Source organism: Coregonus lavaretus, assembly GCF_964263955.1.
Source record: "Coregonus lavaretus genome assembly, chromosome: 28".
Lineage (NCBI taxonomy): Eukaryota > Metazoa > Chordata > Actinopteri > Salmoniformes > Salmonidae > Coregonus > Coregonus lavaretus.
Window position 1 is genome coordinate 13,907,440 of NC_140015.1, and position 17,816 is coordinate 13,925,255.

General features: G+C 48.1%; 2 protein-coding genes across 10 annotated transcripts in view; one reads left to right on the forward strand and one right to left on the reverse strand.

The window, feature by feature from the left end:
• The first annotated feature begins 2,192 nt into the window (after nt 1-2,192).
• On the forward strand, nt 2,193-9,824 carry LOC311103368 (Golgi SNAP receptor complex member 2-like). Its single transcript, XM_084144931.1, has 6 exons — nt 2,193-2,361; nt 2,995-3,059; nt 5,652-5,760; nt 6,423-6,555; nt 6,780-6,920; nt 8,186-9,824. The coding sequence occupies exons 1-6, from the start codon at nt 2,333-2,335 to the stop codon at nt 8,345-8,347; spliced, it is 639 nt and encodes a 212-aa protein (XP_084001057.1). The 5' UTR covers nt 2,193-2,332; the 3' UTR covers nt 8,348-9,824.
• A 2,537-nt stretch (nt 9,825-12,361) lies between these two features.
• Nucleotides 12,362-17,816, reverse strand: part of LOC311104409 (G patch domain-containing protein 8-like) — a 39,826-nt gene continuing 34,371 nt past the window's right edge. For all 9 annotated transcript variants that reach the window (XM_084146232.1, XM_084146237.1, XM_084146234.1 and 6 more), the window contains one exon: nt 12,362-17,639. In XM_084146232.1, coding sequence (XP_084002358.1) covers nt 13,709-17,639 — 3,931 coding nt within the window. In that variant the 3' untranslated portion in view covers nt 12,362-13,708. The remainder of the gene's footprint in view (nt 17,640-17,816) is intronic.

The window sequence follows — 17,816 nt, forward strand, 5'->3', positions numbered from 1 at the left end:
GTATCCAAACATCGTTGCCCTGAAGCAATTTAGCTCCTCATAATTGGGCTCTTCATTTAGTCTCTCCGGGGCTATGATTGTAGAGTTATAATGTATTATTTTGCCTGAGAAGGATCATTCAGTGCATTAAATATAAGTGATTTAATAACATATAATTTTCCCTTCATGTATAAAACAAAGGCATAGGGGACTCATTCAGTGGGACGGGTGAGTTCCTCCACCTAACAACAGTGCTGCTGCCATGGTGTCTAGCCAGGAGAGGGAGACTGATCCGGCTCAAAATCCTCTCTAGTTCCAGGAAACTGCTTTTGACAGCCCCAGGGGTCCAGCCCTGGCATCAGGAAATAGGGTGCCTTACTGCTGGTTCAGAAAAGGGGCCACACACACACAGGGCTAAACATCTCCACCATCCAGCTTTACACTAGACCTATCCTGAAAACCTCAACAACAAACCCTAATTCAACCCTACCTACACAGTCCTTATTTGGCTCTTCCCCCATAGGTGGGTTCAGTGACTGATGACATTGAGACCTGAATGTAACAGAATAGGGGAGTTTAGCTGGAGCGGGGTTGAAACGGACACATGATGATGACTTGGTCAATCAGAGTGAAGCGAGCATTCTCCACACCTGGAATCTAGGTGTCAGTATCTGCCTGTAGTGCTCAGGTGTGGGGGGGAAGACCGGTAAGCTCAGCTCCTCCTTTCTTCAGGGCTGAAAGATAGAGGACAGACAGTGAGGACCCTACGACCTCAGAAGGGAGGCAAATACGCCCCACATAAACTGCCAAAGGGCTCATAGGGGCCCTTCCTCTCCTTCTCTCCTTGTCTGAGCTACATGTTAAAACTGCACATATCCCACCACTGCCCTGGGAAGGTGTTATGACAACCGAAAATGGTGAGCAGCAAAAGCAAGAAGTGGCTTGAACAGGAATCATGTTTTTTGACATGTGGGGGTGGGTTAAAACAGGCCTCTGTTGAGAAGCAAGTAGCCTGGAGAGACAAGTGTCAACCATCAACCAACAGGCTCAGCAAACCATCTATCTCATGATAGGTCGGTTGTGGTGTGTGGGGTAAACAATAACACATTATAGAGACATTAAGAGCCAATTCCCCTGAACATATAGTATCTGCCAATGGGACACCTGCACTTGTTTGCTGCTCTGCTTATAACCTCATGCATCCCCAGTGGTAGGCTGATGGAGCGTAGGAGAGAGAGAGAGCTGATGTGAGGTGTGGTTTTGTAGGGGTGCCAGGGATTGCCCCAGGATGATGATTCTCTCTCTTCTGGATCACTAAGGATCCATTGTTAACATCTCAGAGGGGGAAAAACACCACTCAGTCACAGCATAATTCTGAGAAATCAAACCACGTCTGTTTCACACACTTATTGAAAGGGAGAGCGAATTTGATGGGCAGCTTAACAAACAATCTGACACCTTACCTCATCCTCATTCATCCTGGGTGCAGCCGTTTGTGACTTCTCCCAATCTCATCTGCCCGTGGAAAGTTTGATATTATTATTGTTGGTATGTCTGTATCCCCGGGCAGAGGAGGGAATCTGGGATGGACAGACAGGCGTATTCCGACACCAATCTGTGGAAAGGGGGAAAATTAGACAAAGCCAGGGTGAGCTGACAAAACTTCGCCTTGAGACGTCTTCTCATTAAGTCTTTCCAGTTACATGTGTCTCCCCGTCAACAGATGAGCCTATGCCTCACTCAAGCCCTGGTCGGATTGAGGGGGAGAGGATGGTTTTTGTGGGAACAGAAAGCACACTGTCAGTGATTCAGCTTAAGGGTATGATATATTACATTAATGTCAAAGCTGACAATTGATGTAGTTCAATAAGTCTTTGACTTTTGTTATGGTAGTCTAAGCATCAAATGAACCAAAATAGAAACATGATTTAAAAGCATCAATCAAATCTAGAAAGCTCACTTCCACTTCATAAATGTAGGCTATTATCATGCCATATTTTGGTGTTGAAAGATAGTGAAAGGTAAGGGAGAAAACATGATTATGCATAAAATTGTATTAACTTGAAATAATTGTATTTAGCCTATTTCCTAAATTTCCCGCTTCTACATTATGTTTGATTGGAGCTGTCGAGCTACCTGTACCTGCCTCGTAGTGTCGCTGCAGCAGTTCTTTGGCTTTTATCACTCGGTGGAGCTTCCGTAATGCCATTTCCGTACACAAATCTTCTCAACTGATGACGTGTGCATGCACAAAAATCAACTTGTTTTTAGTTTCAAAATAAAACCGGCTAAAGGTATTCCTCTATAGACCGAGGGTATTTTTTGTGGATTGTGGCTTGAAACATAAAGGAAAATGGAGACATTGTACCATCAAACAAATAAGTGAGTGTTTCTGTTCTCTTTTTTTTTTAAATAGCTAGCTCACTTGCCTTGACGTACCGTTATTGTAACTAGCTGGCTAGCTAACAACAGACACTGTCATTTCATCACAAAGATAGTTTTAACTAACCCCTTCCATTAGTGGTCATGATGTCAACAGGAAACTAGCTAGCTAACCAGCTAATAGATAGCCATAGATCCATGTCCAACAATATTAAACTATCACTACTGTAACGGTACGCCGCGTTCAAAACTGAACTCAGAAATCTCCGACTTCAGTTCGTTCAAGACTACTGGGAACTTGGAAAAATCGTTTTGAAAGGTCATCCAACTCGGAATTCGAAGTCAGGATCTCGGGCATCTTTTTAGAGTTCCGACCTTCCGACCTAATTGTTTATTTTTTTTCTAGTTGTCTTGAAAGCGCCATGCATTCACTGTCTGTAGCTTACGTATGTATCTAGCGTGTGTATTCAATTGCCACATACCACTCAGTCTAGTTCCTTGTGTATTCCATAGACCTGTATCTAATATTACGTTTCCATAGAGCTTCCATATAGACCAATGTTTAATATTTATGGTAGCCTAGTATATTTGAGGAATAATTATATATCTTTGCTCTTTGTCCTTTTTGATCAGGCAAATCCAGGAGGTGCAGTCGTACATGGGACGCCTGGAGAACACAGATCGTCAGTCTGTCCACTGTGAGTTCACTCTTTCTAAATAATTTATCTTCTGCATTCAATGGATGTTGCAAGTGTCAACCTTTGTTCCACCACCCATCCTATATACACTGAATAAAAATATCAATGCAACATGTAAATTGTTGATTGCATGTTTAATGAGCTGAAATAAAATATCCCAGAAATGTTAGAGATGCACAAAAAGCTTATTTCTCTAAAATGTTGTGCACAAAATATCAAGAAGCTGATTAAACAGCATGATCATTACACAGGTGCACCTTGTGCTGGGGACAATAAAAGGCCACTCTAAAATGTGCTGTTTTGTCACACAACACAATGCCACAGATGCGTTCAATTGGCATGCTGACTGCAGGAATGTCCAACAGAGCTGTTGCCAGAGAATTAAATGTTAATTTCTCTACCATAAGCCGCCTCCAACATCGTTTACAGAATTTGGCAGTACATCCAACTGGCTTCACAACCGCAGAGCACATGTAACCATGCCAGCCCTCACATTCTTCACCTGCAGGATCGTCTGAGACCAGCCACCCAGACAGCTGATGAAACTGTGGGTTTGCACAACCGAATAATTTCTGCACAAACTGTCAGAAACCGTATCAGGGAAGCTCATCTGCGTGCTAGTTGTCTTCACCAAGGTCTTGATCTGACTGCAGTTCGGCGTCGCAACCGACTTCAGTGGGCAAATGCTCACCTTCGATAGCCACTGGCATGCTGGAGAAGTGTGCTTTTCACGGATGAATCCCGGTTTCAGCTGTACCGGGCAGATGGCAGACAGCGTGTTGGCGTTGTGTGGGCGAGCGGTTTGCTGATGTCAACATTGTGAAGAGATTGCCCGGTGGTGAGGTTATGGTATGGGCAGGCATAAGCTATGGACAACAAGCACAATTGCATTTTATGGATGGCAATTTGAATGCACAGAGATACTGTGACGAGATCCTGAGGCCCATTGTCGTGCCATTCATCCGCCGCCATCACCTCATGTTTCAGCATGATAATGCACAACCCCATGTCGCAAGGATCTGTACACAATTCCTGGAAGCTGAAAATGTCCCAGTTCTTCCATGGCCTGCATACTCACCAGACATGTCACCCATTGAGCATGTTTGGGATGCTCTGGATCGACGTGTACGACAGCGTGTTACAGTTCCCGCCAATATCCAGCAACTTCGCACAGCCATTGAAGAGAAGTGGGACAACATTCCACAGCCCACAATCAACAGCCTGATCAACTCGATGCGAAGGAGATGTGTCGCGCTGCATGAAGAAAATGGTGGTCACACCAGATACTGATTGGTTTTATGATCGAGGCCCCTACCTTTTTTTAAAGGTATCTGTGACCAACAGATGCATATCTGTATTCCCAGTCGTGAAATGTATAGATTGGGGCCTAATGAATTTATTTCAATTGACTGATTTCCTTAAATGAACTGTAACTCAATAAAATCAATAAAATTGTTGCATGTTGCGTTTATATTTTTGTTCAGTATAATAAGATACCACTGTCAGAATGGCTTTGCTCTCCTGAAGTATCAGCTGGAAATTCAGATAATTATAAATACATGATCAATTGGTATCAATTGGTCCTCTGTAGCTCAGCTGGTAGAGCACGGCGCTTGTAACGCCAAGGTAGTGGGTTCGATCCCCGGGACCACCCATATACAAAAATGTATGCACGCATGACTGTAAGTCGCTTTGGATAAAAGCATCTGCTAAATGGCGTATTATTATATTATTATTATTATCAATTCTGAATTTACAACTAGGCAGCATGTGCATCTGAAGGAGGAAACCGTTTCCTTCTCCCTTCTTTTCCCCTTTTCCAGTGTTGCGCAGCCCTTTTAGCCAGGCTGTACCCTGCCCTCCCTACTGATTGTTTTGGGAGGTGGGCAGGGCGGGCGGTGTTCTGTGAGCCAGGCTGGTGCCAGGGCAGGAAGCAGAGGGGTGGGGGCAGAGGGACGACTGGGAAGGCTTCTCTAAAGATAATGGTGGCAGCCAGTCGGCCGCCCAGTCGTGACAATGACATCATCTCGCATGTTAGAGGGTGGAAGGATGAAGGATGCAGTACGCGTCCGAGCGAGGAGTCACTCAGTCAGGACAGGAGAGGGAGAAGGGTGGGGGTGGGGGACAAGATGGTGCTAGTCCTTTTAAAGGGCAGATAAAAGCTTCCCACAAGCCTAGTGCTGCCGTCACCTTGGAATCAAATGCTATCTAGAATCTCAGCAGTCTGAGAATGAAACGGGTGTAATGATGGATATCTGACTTCAAATAAGAATCAGTTGCTGATTTGCCTTTATGAAGAGATTATGTACAAGGCCCTTTGTTTCAATGTGGATTAACTTTCTCTGCAAAGTTTGAGGAAATAACACATTTGCTTTCATCACTGTCTTGGATTCACCTGAAACTGTGGGGCTAAATTCCATGGTAGTATGGAATGGGGAAACTAACTACAGTATGACAAACCACTGACATAATCTGGCTTGTCTGATTTATTCTAATGAACATAACATAAAAAAAAGATTGGCCTATTTGGGGATTGAAACAACTGTTCAGGGTTGTGTTTTAATTGTTTCTGTATGTGTGTGCGCCCTCCAGTGTTGGAGAACGAGCTGCAGGCCAGAATCGACCAGATCTTCAGCCATTTGGAACGTCTGGAAATCCTGGCCAGCAAAGAACCGCCAAACCGCCGTCAGAACGCCAAACTGTGAGTACTCATAAACTGCATCGTTGACCCAAATCCGGCAGAGATGGCGTGGCGATGAATGTTTCATAAAGATGGGTGGGACCGGGACGAGGTAGCAGCTAGATGAAACAGGCAGTGTGTTGCCCTGTGGCGACGTGGCTCTGTGAAAACATTCCCTCGGAAGCCCCGTCATCACCGGCATTCCTGGCGCGTTGGGCAAGGCGTCACTTCAGAGCTGGGTAAACAGGCCCCAGGGGACACACTGCTGCGCCCCGTTCCACAGCTCTCCTCTGATCTCAGGACAGCTACAGTACACTGGGGCCGCAGGGCTGAGCCACGAACAGGTGATGCTCAGGAGGAGAGGGAGAGAGGGGTGGCGGGAGACTGGCCCTCAGGGGTTTCAGCCAGGTGGAGAAGTGCAGAAGTATGTCAGATGGGGAAGAAGGGAGGCATGTTGACTTATCTTAGTGACGATAGAAAGCTTTTATTGAGAACTAGAAGACATCCATACAGAGCATACCAAGGGAGATGTCATGAGTTAGTGAAGGAGTGACTAAACCATAGCCCTGAAATGCTGGATGGAGCTGGAGGCAAAGGCTGACATTTTTACCCTGTGAGATTTCCTCTGCCATTATTCGGCTGGGGTAAGAAGAATGTGGTCTCTGTCTGTGTCCCGTCCGCAGGCGGGTAGACCAGCTGAAGTATGATGTTCAGCACCTCCAGACGGCCCTGAGGAACTTCCAGCACCGCCGCTACTCACGAGAGGCCCAGGACCGAGAGAGGGAGGAACTCATGAGTCGTACCTTCACCACCAACGTCAGTAGTAGTGGCCCACTCCAAAACCACATATAATCATCAGCACTACAGTAAAGTCTATACTCATGTAATGATAACCTTTTAAAAAATCACCTAAAACATGCTTACAAACTTTGCTTGACACACCATAACTGGTGTAACATGGGCAATAAAACCTAAATACATTTATTGAGGGAACATTGTTGAGGGAACATTGTTGTTGTTACCGGTATTGTCCCCTACAGGATGCAGACACCTCCATCCCCATAGACGAGACGTTGCAGTTAAACTCCAACCTGAACAACGCACACAGGGGCATGGATGACCTCCTGGGCAGCGGCAGCAGCATCCTCACCGGACTCAGGGACCAGAGGGGCACGCTCAAGGTGTGTGTGTGTTTCCCCTTACGAATCAAATATGATTTGTCACATGCTTTGTAAACTACAGTTGTAGACTAACAGTGGAATGCTTACATACGCGCCTTTCCCAACAATGCAGAGAGAAGAATTATAGAAAATAATAACACGAGGAATAAATACACAATGAGTAAAGATAACTTGGCTATATACACGGTACCAGTACCGAGTCCATGTGCAGGGGTACGATGTAATTGAGGTAGATATGTATGTTTAGGTAGGGGTAAAGTGACTAGGCAACAGGATAGATAATAAGCAGTAGCAGCAGCGTATCTGATGAGTCAAAAGAGTGCAAAATGCAGATAGTTCTGGTAGCTATTTGGTTAACTATTTAGCAGTCGTATGGCTTGTGGGTAGAAGCTGTTCAGGGTCCCGTTGGTTCCAGACTTGGTGCATCGGTGCCGTGCAGTAGCAGAGATAAGTCTATCACTTGGGTGGCTGGAGTCTTTTACAATTTTTAGGGCCTTCCTCTGACACCACCTGGTGTAGAGGTCTTTGATGGCAGGGAGCTCGGCCCCAGGATGTACTGGGCCGTACGCACTACCCATACCAAGCGGTGATGCTGCAAGTCAAGATGCTCTCAATGGTGCAGCAAGTCAAGATGCTCTCAATGGTGCAGCAAGTCAATATGCTCTCGGTGGTGCAGCAAGTCAATATGCTCTCAATGATGCAGCTGTAGAACTTTTTGAGGATCTGTTTTTGTTGTTGACACCTTGCCAAGGAACACTGACCGTGACAGGGCAGGGCAGATCCCAGTCGATGTAATCAGTATTCCAAAACAAACGTTGGCTGACCCAGTTTCTGTCCTCTGTAATGATCACTATGTGTAGTAGAAGTGTGTGTGTGTGGTCGTCAGTAGCAGGCTGAGTACATATTTCCAGGGAGGAGAAGAGATGGTGTTCCTGGTGGAGGCTGCTATGGGCCTCCTGTTATCAGGGCGTCTGGTGATCAGATGGGCTGGCCGTGAGAAACAGCTGAGGGAGGACAGAACGGCTGGGTGTGGTTCCTCAGACAGCCTCTCCCTAATCAGTTGAATGGAGCTTTGTCATGACTAGGCTAAATGCAGGTTATGATACTACTGTGCATACAGTATTCCCACAAACAAACAGCAATGAAGCAGAATAGCCATTAATAACTAACTTCAGCTTTTTCTTCAGGAAACATCTGCACAATCAATGGAACTTCAGCAGCTAATGTTTGATGGCTTTTCTCCTCTCTGTCTTCCCTAAATCCAGGGGACCCATAAGAAGATGCTGGATGTGGCCAACATGCTGGGTCTGTCCAACACAGTGATGAGGCTGATCGAGAAGAGGGCCACCCAGGATAAGTTCATCATGATTGGAGGGATGCTGCTCACCTGTGTGGTCATATTCCTGGTGGTCAAGTACCTGGGCTGACCATGACAGCATCTGCAACCACAGTTTTGCGTTGGTCTTGGACATTTTTGCACAATAAGCCCATAAGATACGTGAACGGTGATAAAATAAGCTTGTCTTCTAATCGGAGGGTTCCTTGAAAGTATTGGTTCCGATCGGAAGGCAAGGAATTATCAGTCTTTTAATTTCCATGGGTTTTGCCACCCACTTCTATTTCAACCACTCCGAGTTGTTTGCACCAGTAAAATGGGTGTTAAGCGAGACATATACACTGAGTGTACAAAACATTAAGGACACCTTCCTAATATTGAGTTGCACCCCCGTCTTGCTCTCAGAACAGCCTCAATTCATCGGGGCATGGACTCTACAAGGTGTCGAAAGCGTTCCAAAGGGATGCTGGCCCATGTTGATTCCAATGCTTCCCACGGTTGTCAAGTTAGCTGGATGGCCTTTGGGTTGTGGACCATTGTAGATACACACGGGAAACGGTTGAGTGTGAAAAGCCCAGCAGCGTTGCAGTTCTTGACACAAACCTGCCACCTACTACCATACCCCGTTCAAAGGCACTCTTGTCTTGACCATTCACCCTCTGAATGGCACACATACACAATCCAAGTCTCAAGGCTTAAAAATCTTTTTTTAACCCATATCCTCCTTCATTTATACTGATTGAAGGGGATTTAACAAGTGACATCAATAAGGGATCATAGCTTTCACCTGGATTCACCTGGTCAGTCTGTAATGGAAAGAGCAGGTGTCCTTAATGTTTTGCGCACTCAGTGTCTATACTTTAATTTTACTTTAAACTGAACAACGTGGAACCTTGCAACCATAATTCCAGCTCACTGACCTCTGCGGTCATCCACCTGACAGCCTCTGTGTGAAGGTGAAGCTGTAGGTGGGTGAGGAGGACATTTCAAATGACTGGTTACCTTTTTTCAAACCAATTCTCCTTCAAGGTCCACTTGCTTGCCTTAGTCTCCCCTATAATGAGCAGTTCTCCATTGCCTTGCCTTGTGGATGGTATTCAGTGTGGTTTCATATTGATCATCTATTTGAAGCATTATTTTACTGTTTACTGCCATTGTACCCAAATGAGGATGATCCTTAAATGGACAGAAAAATAGTTCTCTGGAAATGGATGAAAAGCTGATGCTGCACCTTACCTCATCACACATCCTAACGATGCTGCCTGGAGAATACTTATGTCAGTTTAACAAATACATGTATGTAGTCCAGGGATGAAGAGTGCAGTTAACAGGGACCTGTGCGCAAGCTACAGACAGATACAGTAAGAACAAAACAAACATGGAGAATATTTCATCACAGTTGTTGTCAAGTTTTGTGAAACTATCTGAACAAGGTGTATTGTTGCCACACTTTCAAAATGTAAATTATCTGGACATTTGCTTGGCCCTAGTCTCACTATGTGAGTGCAACCAAGGTTCAAATTGTAATTATCTGAAAATACATTAATTTAAAAAACAATGAGTCTTAATCTGTCTCTGAAGTGTACATTACTGTCCATGTAATCTAGCAATTGAATTAGGTATAGGTCAAAACTAACAATGGATATAAAGCATGCCCCATAGTTTAAATAAATCTCTCGCAGAAAATGTAAGAGCCTGTCATACAATATGGAGTTTAAATGTACAACAGTAAAGCTATTGTTTGGAGGGCTTTTCCTTCCACTGATAGAAATATAATTACTGGAAGCTTTCAAGACTGTAGTACTTGAGGAGCCCTAGTCTGGGGCCCTAGTCTGGGGACCTATCCAGACTCCATGCCTCCTGAGTGGGCATAGGAACCCCTACCATCACATTTTAGTCATTTAGCAGACACTCTAATCCAGAGCGATTTACAGTAGTGAGTGCATACAGACTTAACAGTAGTGAGTGCATACATTTTCATACAATCCATTTATCACACATTTATTTCAAATACAATACTGGGATAGCAATAAGCACACATGTAGTGTTCCAGCAGGTAGATATGGAACTATGGATAAAATAATCTCACTCCTGGACTTGTCTTGATGTACAGTTTGCTGTAAGTGAGGCTACATTAACCTTACTGAGCTCTGGTGCCATCTAGTGACAGCTCATCATTCCATAACCTTCAGAGGACAGTCAAAGCAGATGTAAAATCCAGGAGACTTGTCCTATAGTCTAAAAGGGCTGCATGCAACATGCAGTCATCTCAAGAAGCTTGTACCGTGCATAAGAAATTAACTTTTCATTGCAATTTCAGAAGCGGTCTGCCACATTATGTAAAGAATGCATGTCTGTGCTGGTATTTATTACTATACAGTGAGGGAAAAAAGTATTTGATCCCCTGCTGATTTTGTACGTTTGCCCACTGACAAAGAAATGATCAGTCTATAATCTTAATGGTAGGTTTATTTGAACAGTGAGAGACAGAATAACAACAACAAAAATCCAGAAAAACGCATAATTTTTTTTAAATTGATTTGCATTTTAATGAAGGAAATAAGTATTTGACCCCCTCTCAATCAGAAAGATTTCTGGCTCCCAGGTGTCTTTTATACAGGTAACGAGCTGAGATTAGGAGCACACTCTTAAAGGGAGTGCTCCTAATCTCAGTTTGTTACCTGTATAAAAGACCCCTGTCCACAGAAGCAATCAATCAATCAGATTCCAAACTCTCCACCATGGCCAAGACCAAAGAGCTCTCCAAGGATGTCAGGGACAAGATTGTAGACCTACACAAGAATGAAATGGGCTACAAGACCATCGCCAAGCAGCTTAGTGAGAAGGTGACAACAGTTGGTGCGATTATTCGCAAATGGAAGAAACACAAAATAACTGTCAATCTCCCTCGGCCTGGGGCTCCATGCAAGATCTCACCTCGTGGCGTTGCAATGATCATGAGAACGGTGAGGAATCAGCCCAGAACTACACGGGAGGATCTTGTCAATGATCTCAAGGCAGCTGGGACCATAGTCACCAAGAAAACAATTGGTAACACACTACGCCGTGAAGGACTGAAATCCTGCTGCGCCCGCAAGGTCCCCCTGCTCAAGAAAGCACATATACAGGGCCGTCTGAAGTTTGCCAATGAACATCTGAATGATTCAGAGGAGAACTGGGTGAAAGTGTTGTGGTCAGATGAGACCAAAATCGAGCTCTTTGGCATCAACTCAACTCGCCGTGTTTGGAGGAGGAGGAATGCTGCCTATGACCCCAAGAACACCATCCCCACCGTCAAACATGGAGGTGGAAACATTATGCTTTGGGTGTGTTTTTCTGCTAAGGGGACAGGACAACTTCACCGCATCAAAGGGACGATGGACAGGGCCATGTACCATCAAATCTTGGGTGAGAACCTCCTTCCCTCAGCCAGGGCATTGAAAATGGGTCGTGGATGGGTATTCCAGCATGACAATGACCCAAAACACACGGCCAAGGCAACAAAGGAGTGGCTCAAGAAGAGGCACGTTAAGGTCCCGGAGTGGCCTAGCCAGTCTCCAGACCTTAATCCCATAGAAAATCTGTGGAGGGAGCTGAAGGTTCGAGTTGCCAAACGTCAGGCTCGAAACCTTAATGACTTGGAGAAGATCTGCAAAGAGGAGTGGGACAAAATCCCTCCTGAGATGTGTGCAAACCTGGTGGCCAACTACAAGAAACGTCTGACCTCTGTGATTACCAACAAGGGTTTTGCCACCTAGTACTAAGTCATGTTTTGCAGAGGGGTCAAATACTTATTTCCCTCATTAAAATGCAAATCAATTTATAACATTTTTGACATGCGTTTTTCTGGATTTTTTTGTTGTTATTCTGTCTCTCACTGTTCAAATAAACCTACCATTAAAATTATAGACTGATCATGTCTTTGTCAGTGGGCAAACTTACAAAATCAGTAGGGGATCAAATACTTTTTCCCCTCACTGTATGTAACCTGCCTATAATGTACCATACTGGAAATGTGTTCTCTGTATTGCTCGCAACCCTTAGTCATACCACTGCAAACTTTTCACTCTTCACCAGCTAAACATAGTTAAGACAGACAGACATGTAGCAACTCAAAACTCTTTATTTGCTGACGCATCATAATATTTAAAAAAGACATACCATTGCTGCCACTTACAGGGCAGTCCCGTCACCCACCCCTTCCCATACAGGATAATAGTTCAGAAATTGCCTTGATAAAGTATTCTTGTCCATCTTCGTTCCTTCATAGTTTTTTTTTTTTTTTTACAGTAGCAACAAACCTCTAGAATGTTATTGGGGTTACCTACAGCAATTTTATTTACATTGAGCAAAAATTACACAAGAGGAAAAAAACATTCCTTTCGAGGAGCATTTTGGAAAATAATTTAGAAACAAAACAAAATAAAATACAATTATTGCAGTATACTACAATCATACATTTGTTACATGATGCGAAAGCAGCATCTTGATGTACAGATTTCAGTGCAAGTCATTTCGATATACAACCACTACCACCTGGAACAACATGACCTTTGACCCTACAGCACTAAGAGGGTGTGACCCCCCCACAGTACCTCCAATAAAACTTAAGCTTCACCCAACCTCTTATTGGTGTTCCCCCACCAGTGACAATTTACATTTCATTATGGGCAACATTTCATTAGTCAGTAATAAAGAACATCCCCTTATATGCCCATCATATTAGAGGGATACTTCACATTGCTCAGTGATCTATATACACTATACTGTATTACAAAGTGTTGGTGAATATTACAGGTCATGAAGAGAGCAAGTAGTCGTGTGAGAACATAAGATATTAATGACAACAGAAGTCAGGCAGTAGACTAGAGCCACCAGATTACATTACAAAGTCAAGGCTGTTTCCAGTCTAGGATGCCACCCTAAGTCCCCTTTTGTCCCCATCTCTTCTCCCCTCCCCCTTTCCTTTCCCACACCACCATCCTGCGTATGGCTTCAGCCACTGCGTCTCTTTGGCTGTAGAAAACAAAGAACATTGACAGCAACAATCAGGTATAAACTGGGACAAAAAAAATACTCCAGAGGTTTCTGCTTCTTTTTCTCCTATTAACCTGGGTACCCATTCATAACAAACTGAGGTTGCCACAAACCCTCCTCCACCCTGTCCAGAAACCTCAGGGTGAATGTCAGTCAGCTGTCAGAAGGAGGGGTCCATTCAAAGAGCCCACAGGAAATGTCTGTTGTTTACCTCTGTACAGGCAGCATATCTCAGCACCTCTGTCTGGCCAGTGGTCTAATGGTGGCCAGTCTGATGAGGTTCTCATCATCACCTGCTGCACAATGGTGCCACTACACCTCCCTCTCTCCCTGTTTACTCAGATGTTTAACCAGGCCTGCTCTGGCCAAAACACCCTCCTCTGATGTGGAAACATGGCTCTAGTGAAGGTCCTTCTCAGGAGCCGTGGTTAGGGGGGTGCTGGAGGTCCTGCCCTGAGAAGATGGGGTGCAGGAAGGGGTGGAGCTGCAGTGCGGCTGCCGCAGCGGCGTTACTGTGCCGGGGGGCGAACAGCGTTGGGTAGAGGGATGAGTGTGGTATGTGGTGGAGGGCTAAGGGGGTGTGGTGATGAAGTGCCGAGGCTGGGATAATGTGTATGGGCTGGCCAGAGAGGAAGGCTGTGTGGTGGGCAGGGATCAGTCCAGCGTGTCCCACTCCCAACTGGTGGCCCAGAGTGTGGCCAAGAGAGTGTCCCAGGTGAGACAGGGAGATGGGGGTGAGGTGGTGCTGGGGGATGTGGTGCACCTGGGCTAACTGGGGGTGCGGGTGGTGGCCGTGTGGGTGAATGCCCATGGCTGCAGCCTGAGCAGCGTGGTGCTGCTGGATGAGGTGTTGTACTGTGGTGATGGAGGTGGCCGAGGCTGCAGACACGGCAGGCTGGTGGATCTGGATCATCTGCTGCTGTGGGGGAGGGGGTGCCGGCTGCAGATGGTTAGCTGCTGCAGCCATGTTCGCTGCAGCCTGTGCTGCTGCGGCTGAGGGGAAGGACTTGATGTGCTTGGCCAGGAGCTGCTGCTGGATGTGCTGCTGGGCAGCCTGCTGCAGCTTGCCGTACTTCTCCATCTCCTCTGGGGTGAAGGTGATGGGCTGGCTCTCCAGCGGGGCCAGACCGTCCTCCTCTGCCTCCATGCCCATGTCCTCCTCCTCCAGGCTGGGTGGGGGGTAGTTGGGGTAGGCGTGCATGGGGGGTGGCTGCTGCTGCATGTCGGGCATGAGGGGCTCCATCATGGGGTTCTGGGAGGGGTCCTGTCCCGGCTCGCCCTGGTACATGGGCATTAACATGGAGGGCTCCTGATCGAACAGCGACCGGGGCTCATGAAGTACCCGTGTGTCCAGGGTGAGGTGGCGGGCCTCCTCCTGGACTACTACTACCGTCTCCTCCACCTTCTTATGAACTGGGGGAGGGGGAGGAGGTGGGGGGAACTCCCGAATGGGCTCCATCAGGATGACCTCTTCGCCGGCATTTGAACCTTTCCCCGCTGATGACTTCTCTCCACCATCAGGCCGGGTCAGGGGGATCGCAGGGTATTTCTTCCCTGCCTGGAGCTTGCCGAACAGGGGCAGCATGGACTTATTGCCCAGAGCTGGAGGCAGTTTGGGCCCAAAGTAGCCTGATGGTGGGTCCTTGATCTTGGTGCCAGACTTGGTCACTGTGGTTGGGACATCAGATCCCTTCCTGGACTGGATCTTATCCAGAAGCTGGCGGGCGGTGAAATGTGAGGAAGAGTTCCTCTGTTCTCCGTCTCCCCGGGACCCCCCTGCCCTCTGGCTCTGGGAGCTGGACGAGTTGCTGTTGCGGTTTGGGGCTCGTGATGAGGCAGAGCGGGGGGACTGGGAGCGGTAGATGCAGGAGCGGTTGAAGTCTTGGCGGCGTGTGGCGCTGTCTGCCCGGCCCCTGTGGCTCCCCCGGCCTCCCCGACCCCGGTGAGGGGAGCCCTTGGTGGAGCTGGAGGAGCGGCTGGCTGAGCTGTGGCTGCGGCTGTAGCTGCGTCTCCACGACCTGGCGCTGCTGCTGCGGCTCCTGCTGCTAGAGCTCCGAGAGCTGCTCCGGTGCCGCCGCTGGTGCCTCTTCCTGCGGCTGTGGCTGCGTGAGCGTGAGCGAGAGTCCTCCGAGGACGAGGAAGAGTAGTGATGTCTTCTGGAGCGCCGTCGCCCGCCGCTTCCCCGTCGATCATACTCGGAGTCAGAGGAGCGTTTAGAGTGTCTCCGGTGGCGGCCCCCGTCGCTGTCGTCACTGTAGCTGTCTGAGTAGCTGCGGCGGCTGTAGGCGCTGGAGGAGCGCTCTGAGCTACTGGAGTCTGACTGGCTACGGGAGGCCTGGCCGCGGTGCCGCCGCCGGCTGCTCCCTCGCCCATCTCCCCGATGCGACGAGCGGCTTCGGGAGCGGCCAGAGTCCTCGCTCTGGTGCCGGCGCCCCTCCCGGGGGGTGGACCTGCGGCGGCTGGATCGTGAAGCGGAGCCTCCACCTCCTTCCTCCTCACTCTCACTGCTGGGTGGTCTGCCTGGCCCGGGGCTCTTCTGGGCCGAGGAGGAGCAGGAAGCGCTGGGTGGGGCGCTGGGGTCTGTCTTCAGACGCTTGGTGCCGTTGTGCTCCTCAGAGGGCTTGGCCTCGTCAGAGCCTTTCCCTGCCCCACCTTCCTCCGCCCCGGACTTCTGAAGTGCTTCTTTGGCTGGTCGTTTCCTCTTCCCAGGTTCCGTTCCTGTATCAGATCCTGTTCCTGCTGGTGGTGCTGGGGGAGCACTAGAAAACATTGCGGCTACTGCTTTTTCCTCTTTAGGTATTTCCTTATCACCACCACCTCCCTCTTCACCTTTGTTTTTGCTCTTCTTTCGTTTGTGTTTTTTCTTCTTTTTGGTTTTCTCTCCTAGGATCTCAGTTTCTGCGTCCCCGTCCACTACGGCTCCCTTCTCTTTTTCTTTGCGTTTGGAGCCTTTGCCAGATTTCTTATGCTTCTTCTTCTTCTTCTTCTTCTTCTTCTTGGCTCCGCTGGTGCTACTCTGTAGCTTTTGCTCCTCAGTCTCCACTTGGCCACCCTCAACTGTTAAGGAGGGCTGCTCCTTATCAGTGTTGTCAGTGCTGGGCCCAGGGGTGGTGGCGGCAGCAGCAGAATTCCCCTCATTGACTGCAGCAGCTGCCACTGGATTGGTTTTTTTCTCAGCTCCTTCACCAGCGGGCTTGGAGGACTTTTCTGCTCGTCCAGCACGGGCCCCTTTGTTGCGGGACAATTTGAAGTCGAAGTAGAGGGGGTTGCAGCTGTAAGAGAGAGCGGGCTGAGCCTTGGTAAAATCCAGCAGCTCCGAGGGCCACTGCAGATTGGTGCATTCGTCTTTGCTCAGGACCAGGAAGAAGGGGCCTGTGGGGATTTTGGGGCCTGAGTTGGGCTCTAGGACTGGTGGTGGGGCCTCCTGCTTGCTGTCTGGTACTGCAGTGGGGGCTGTTGTGGGAGGGGGGTCTGTTAAGCTGGTGGAGGCCTCTTCAGTCTTCACTTTAGGTGATGAGGGAGTGGGAGTAGGCTCTGTGACTGGAGCTGCAGGAGTCTTCTCTGGCTCCTCTGATTTGCAGTCAGTAGCTTTTGGCGGTGTCTGCTCGGAAACCTCTGCTACCACCTTCTCTGTCTTCTTCTCTTCCACCTCTTCTTCTTCTTCTTCTTGCTCCCTGATCTCACACTGGTCTGTTGCCTTCATGAACACCAGGAACTGGAAGCGGGGTTTGACTCTGCAGTGGGTTGGTGGGATGTAGTGGTAGTACTCAGGCTCCTGGCCGGCCCAGCCTTCCTCCTTCTTCATCATCATCTTCAGCTTGTTGAGGGTGGAGGCTAAGGAGGCGCCATCATCCTCCTCCTGCTCCGGTTGTTCTTGTTGTGGTTGCTCCTGCTGTGGCTGCTCCTCCTCTGGCCCTGCTGCTACACTCTCTCCTCCTCCTCCTCCCTTGGGGCTCTCGGTGCTGCAGCCTAACGTCTCCTCCTGTCCCGCGGCCTTCTCCCCTCCCTCCTCCTGTCCCTCCTCCTCCTCCTCATCCTGATGGAGCTCAGCGAACACTGCTGCGGCCGTCTCCAGCTTCACCGGGGGTTTCTTGGCGAAGGAGAAGGACACGCTGACCTTGGAGGCCCCGGCCGGGGATGAGCTGCTCTTCCCCAGGGAGAAGCTGATGGTGGGGGCTGGTTTGGGGGAGGCCTGACCCCCACTGCTCTTCTCCTCCCCTGACGAGCCCTCCATGGCAGTGTCTGCAGGGGGAACATACTCCGGGGTTACAGCACTCCCGTCTTCACCCTTCTCCCCGTCTACTGCCACGGTGGTGGGTTTGAACATGGGACCACTTCCTGGGGTACTGAAACACAACAATAAAGAACATATTAAGGTTATGTGTTTCATGTGTGATGCGTTTCATCCAGAACACCATTTTAAATTATAATTTTTCTTTGCACATACATCTGCATTCCACTAGTCAGTGCTGCAAACACTGCACTGATGGGAAGCTGCCACACAGCTATTATTCATTATTGGG

What these genes read in the sequence shown, in the direction of transcription:
- LOC311103368 (XM_084144931.1), top strand. Translation starts at nt 2,333, where the DNA reads ATGGAGACATTGTACCATCAAACAAATAA. An exon ending in TTGTACCATCAAACAAATAA is followed by an intron (nt 2,362 to 2,994) that starts GTGAGTGTTTCT and finishes CTTTTTGATCAG; the next exon opens with GCAAATCCAGGAGGTGCAGT. An exon ending in AGATCGTCAGTCTGTCCACT is followed by an intron (nt 3,060 to 5,651) that starts GTGAGTTCACTC and finishes TGCGCCCTCCAG; the next exon opens with TGTTGGAGAACGAGCTGCAG.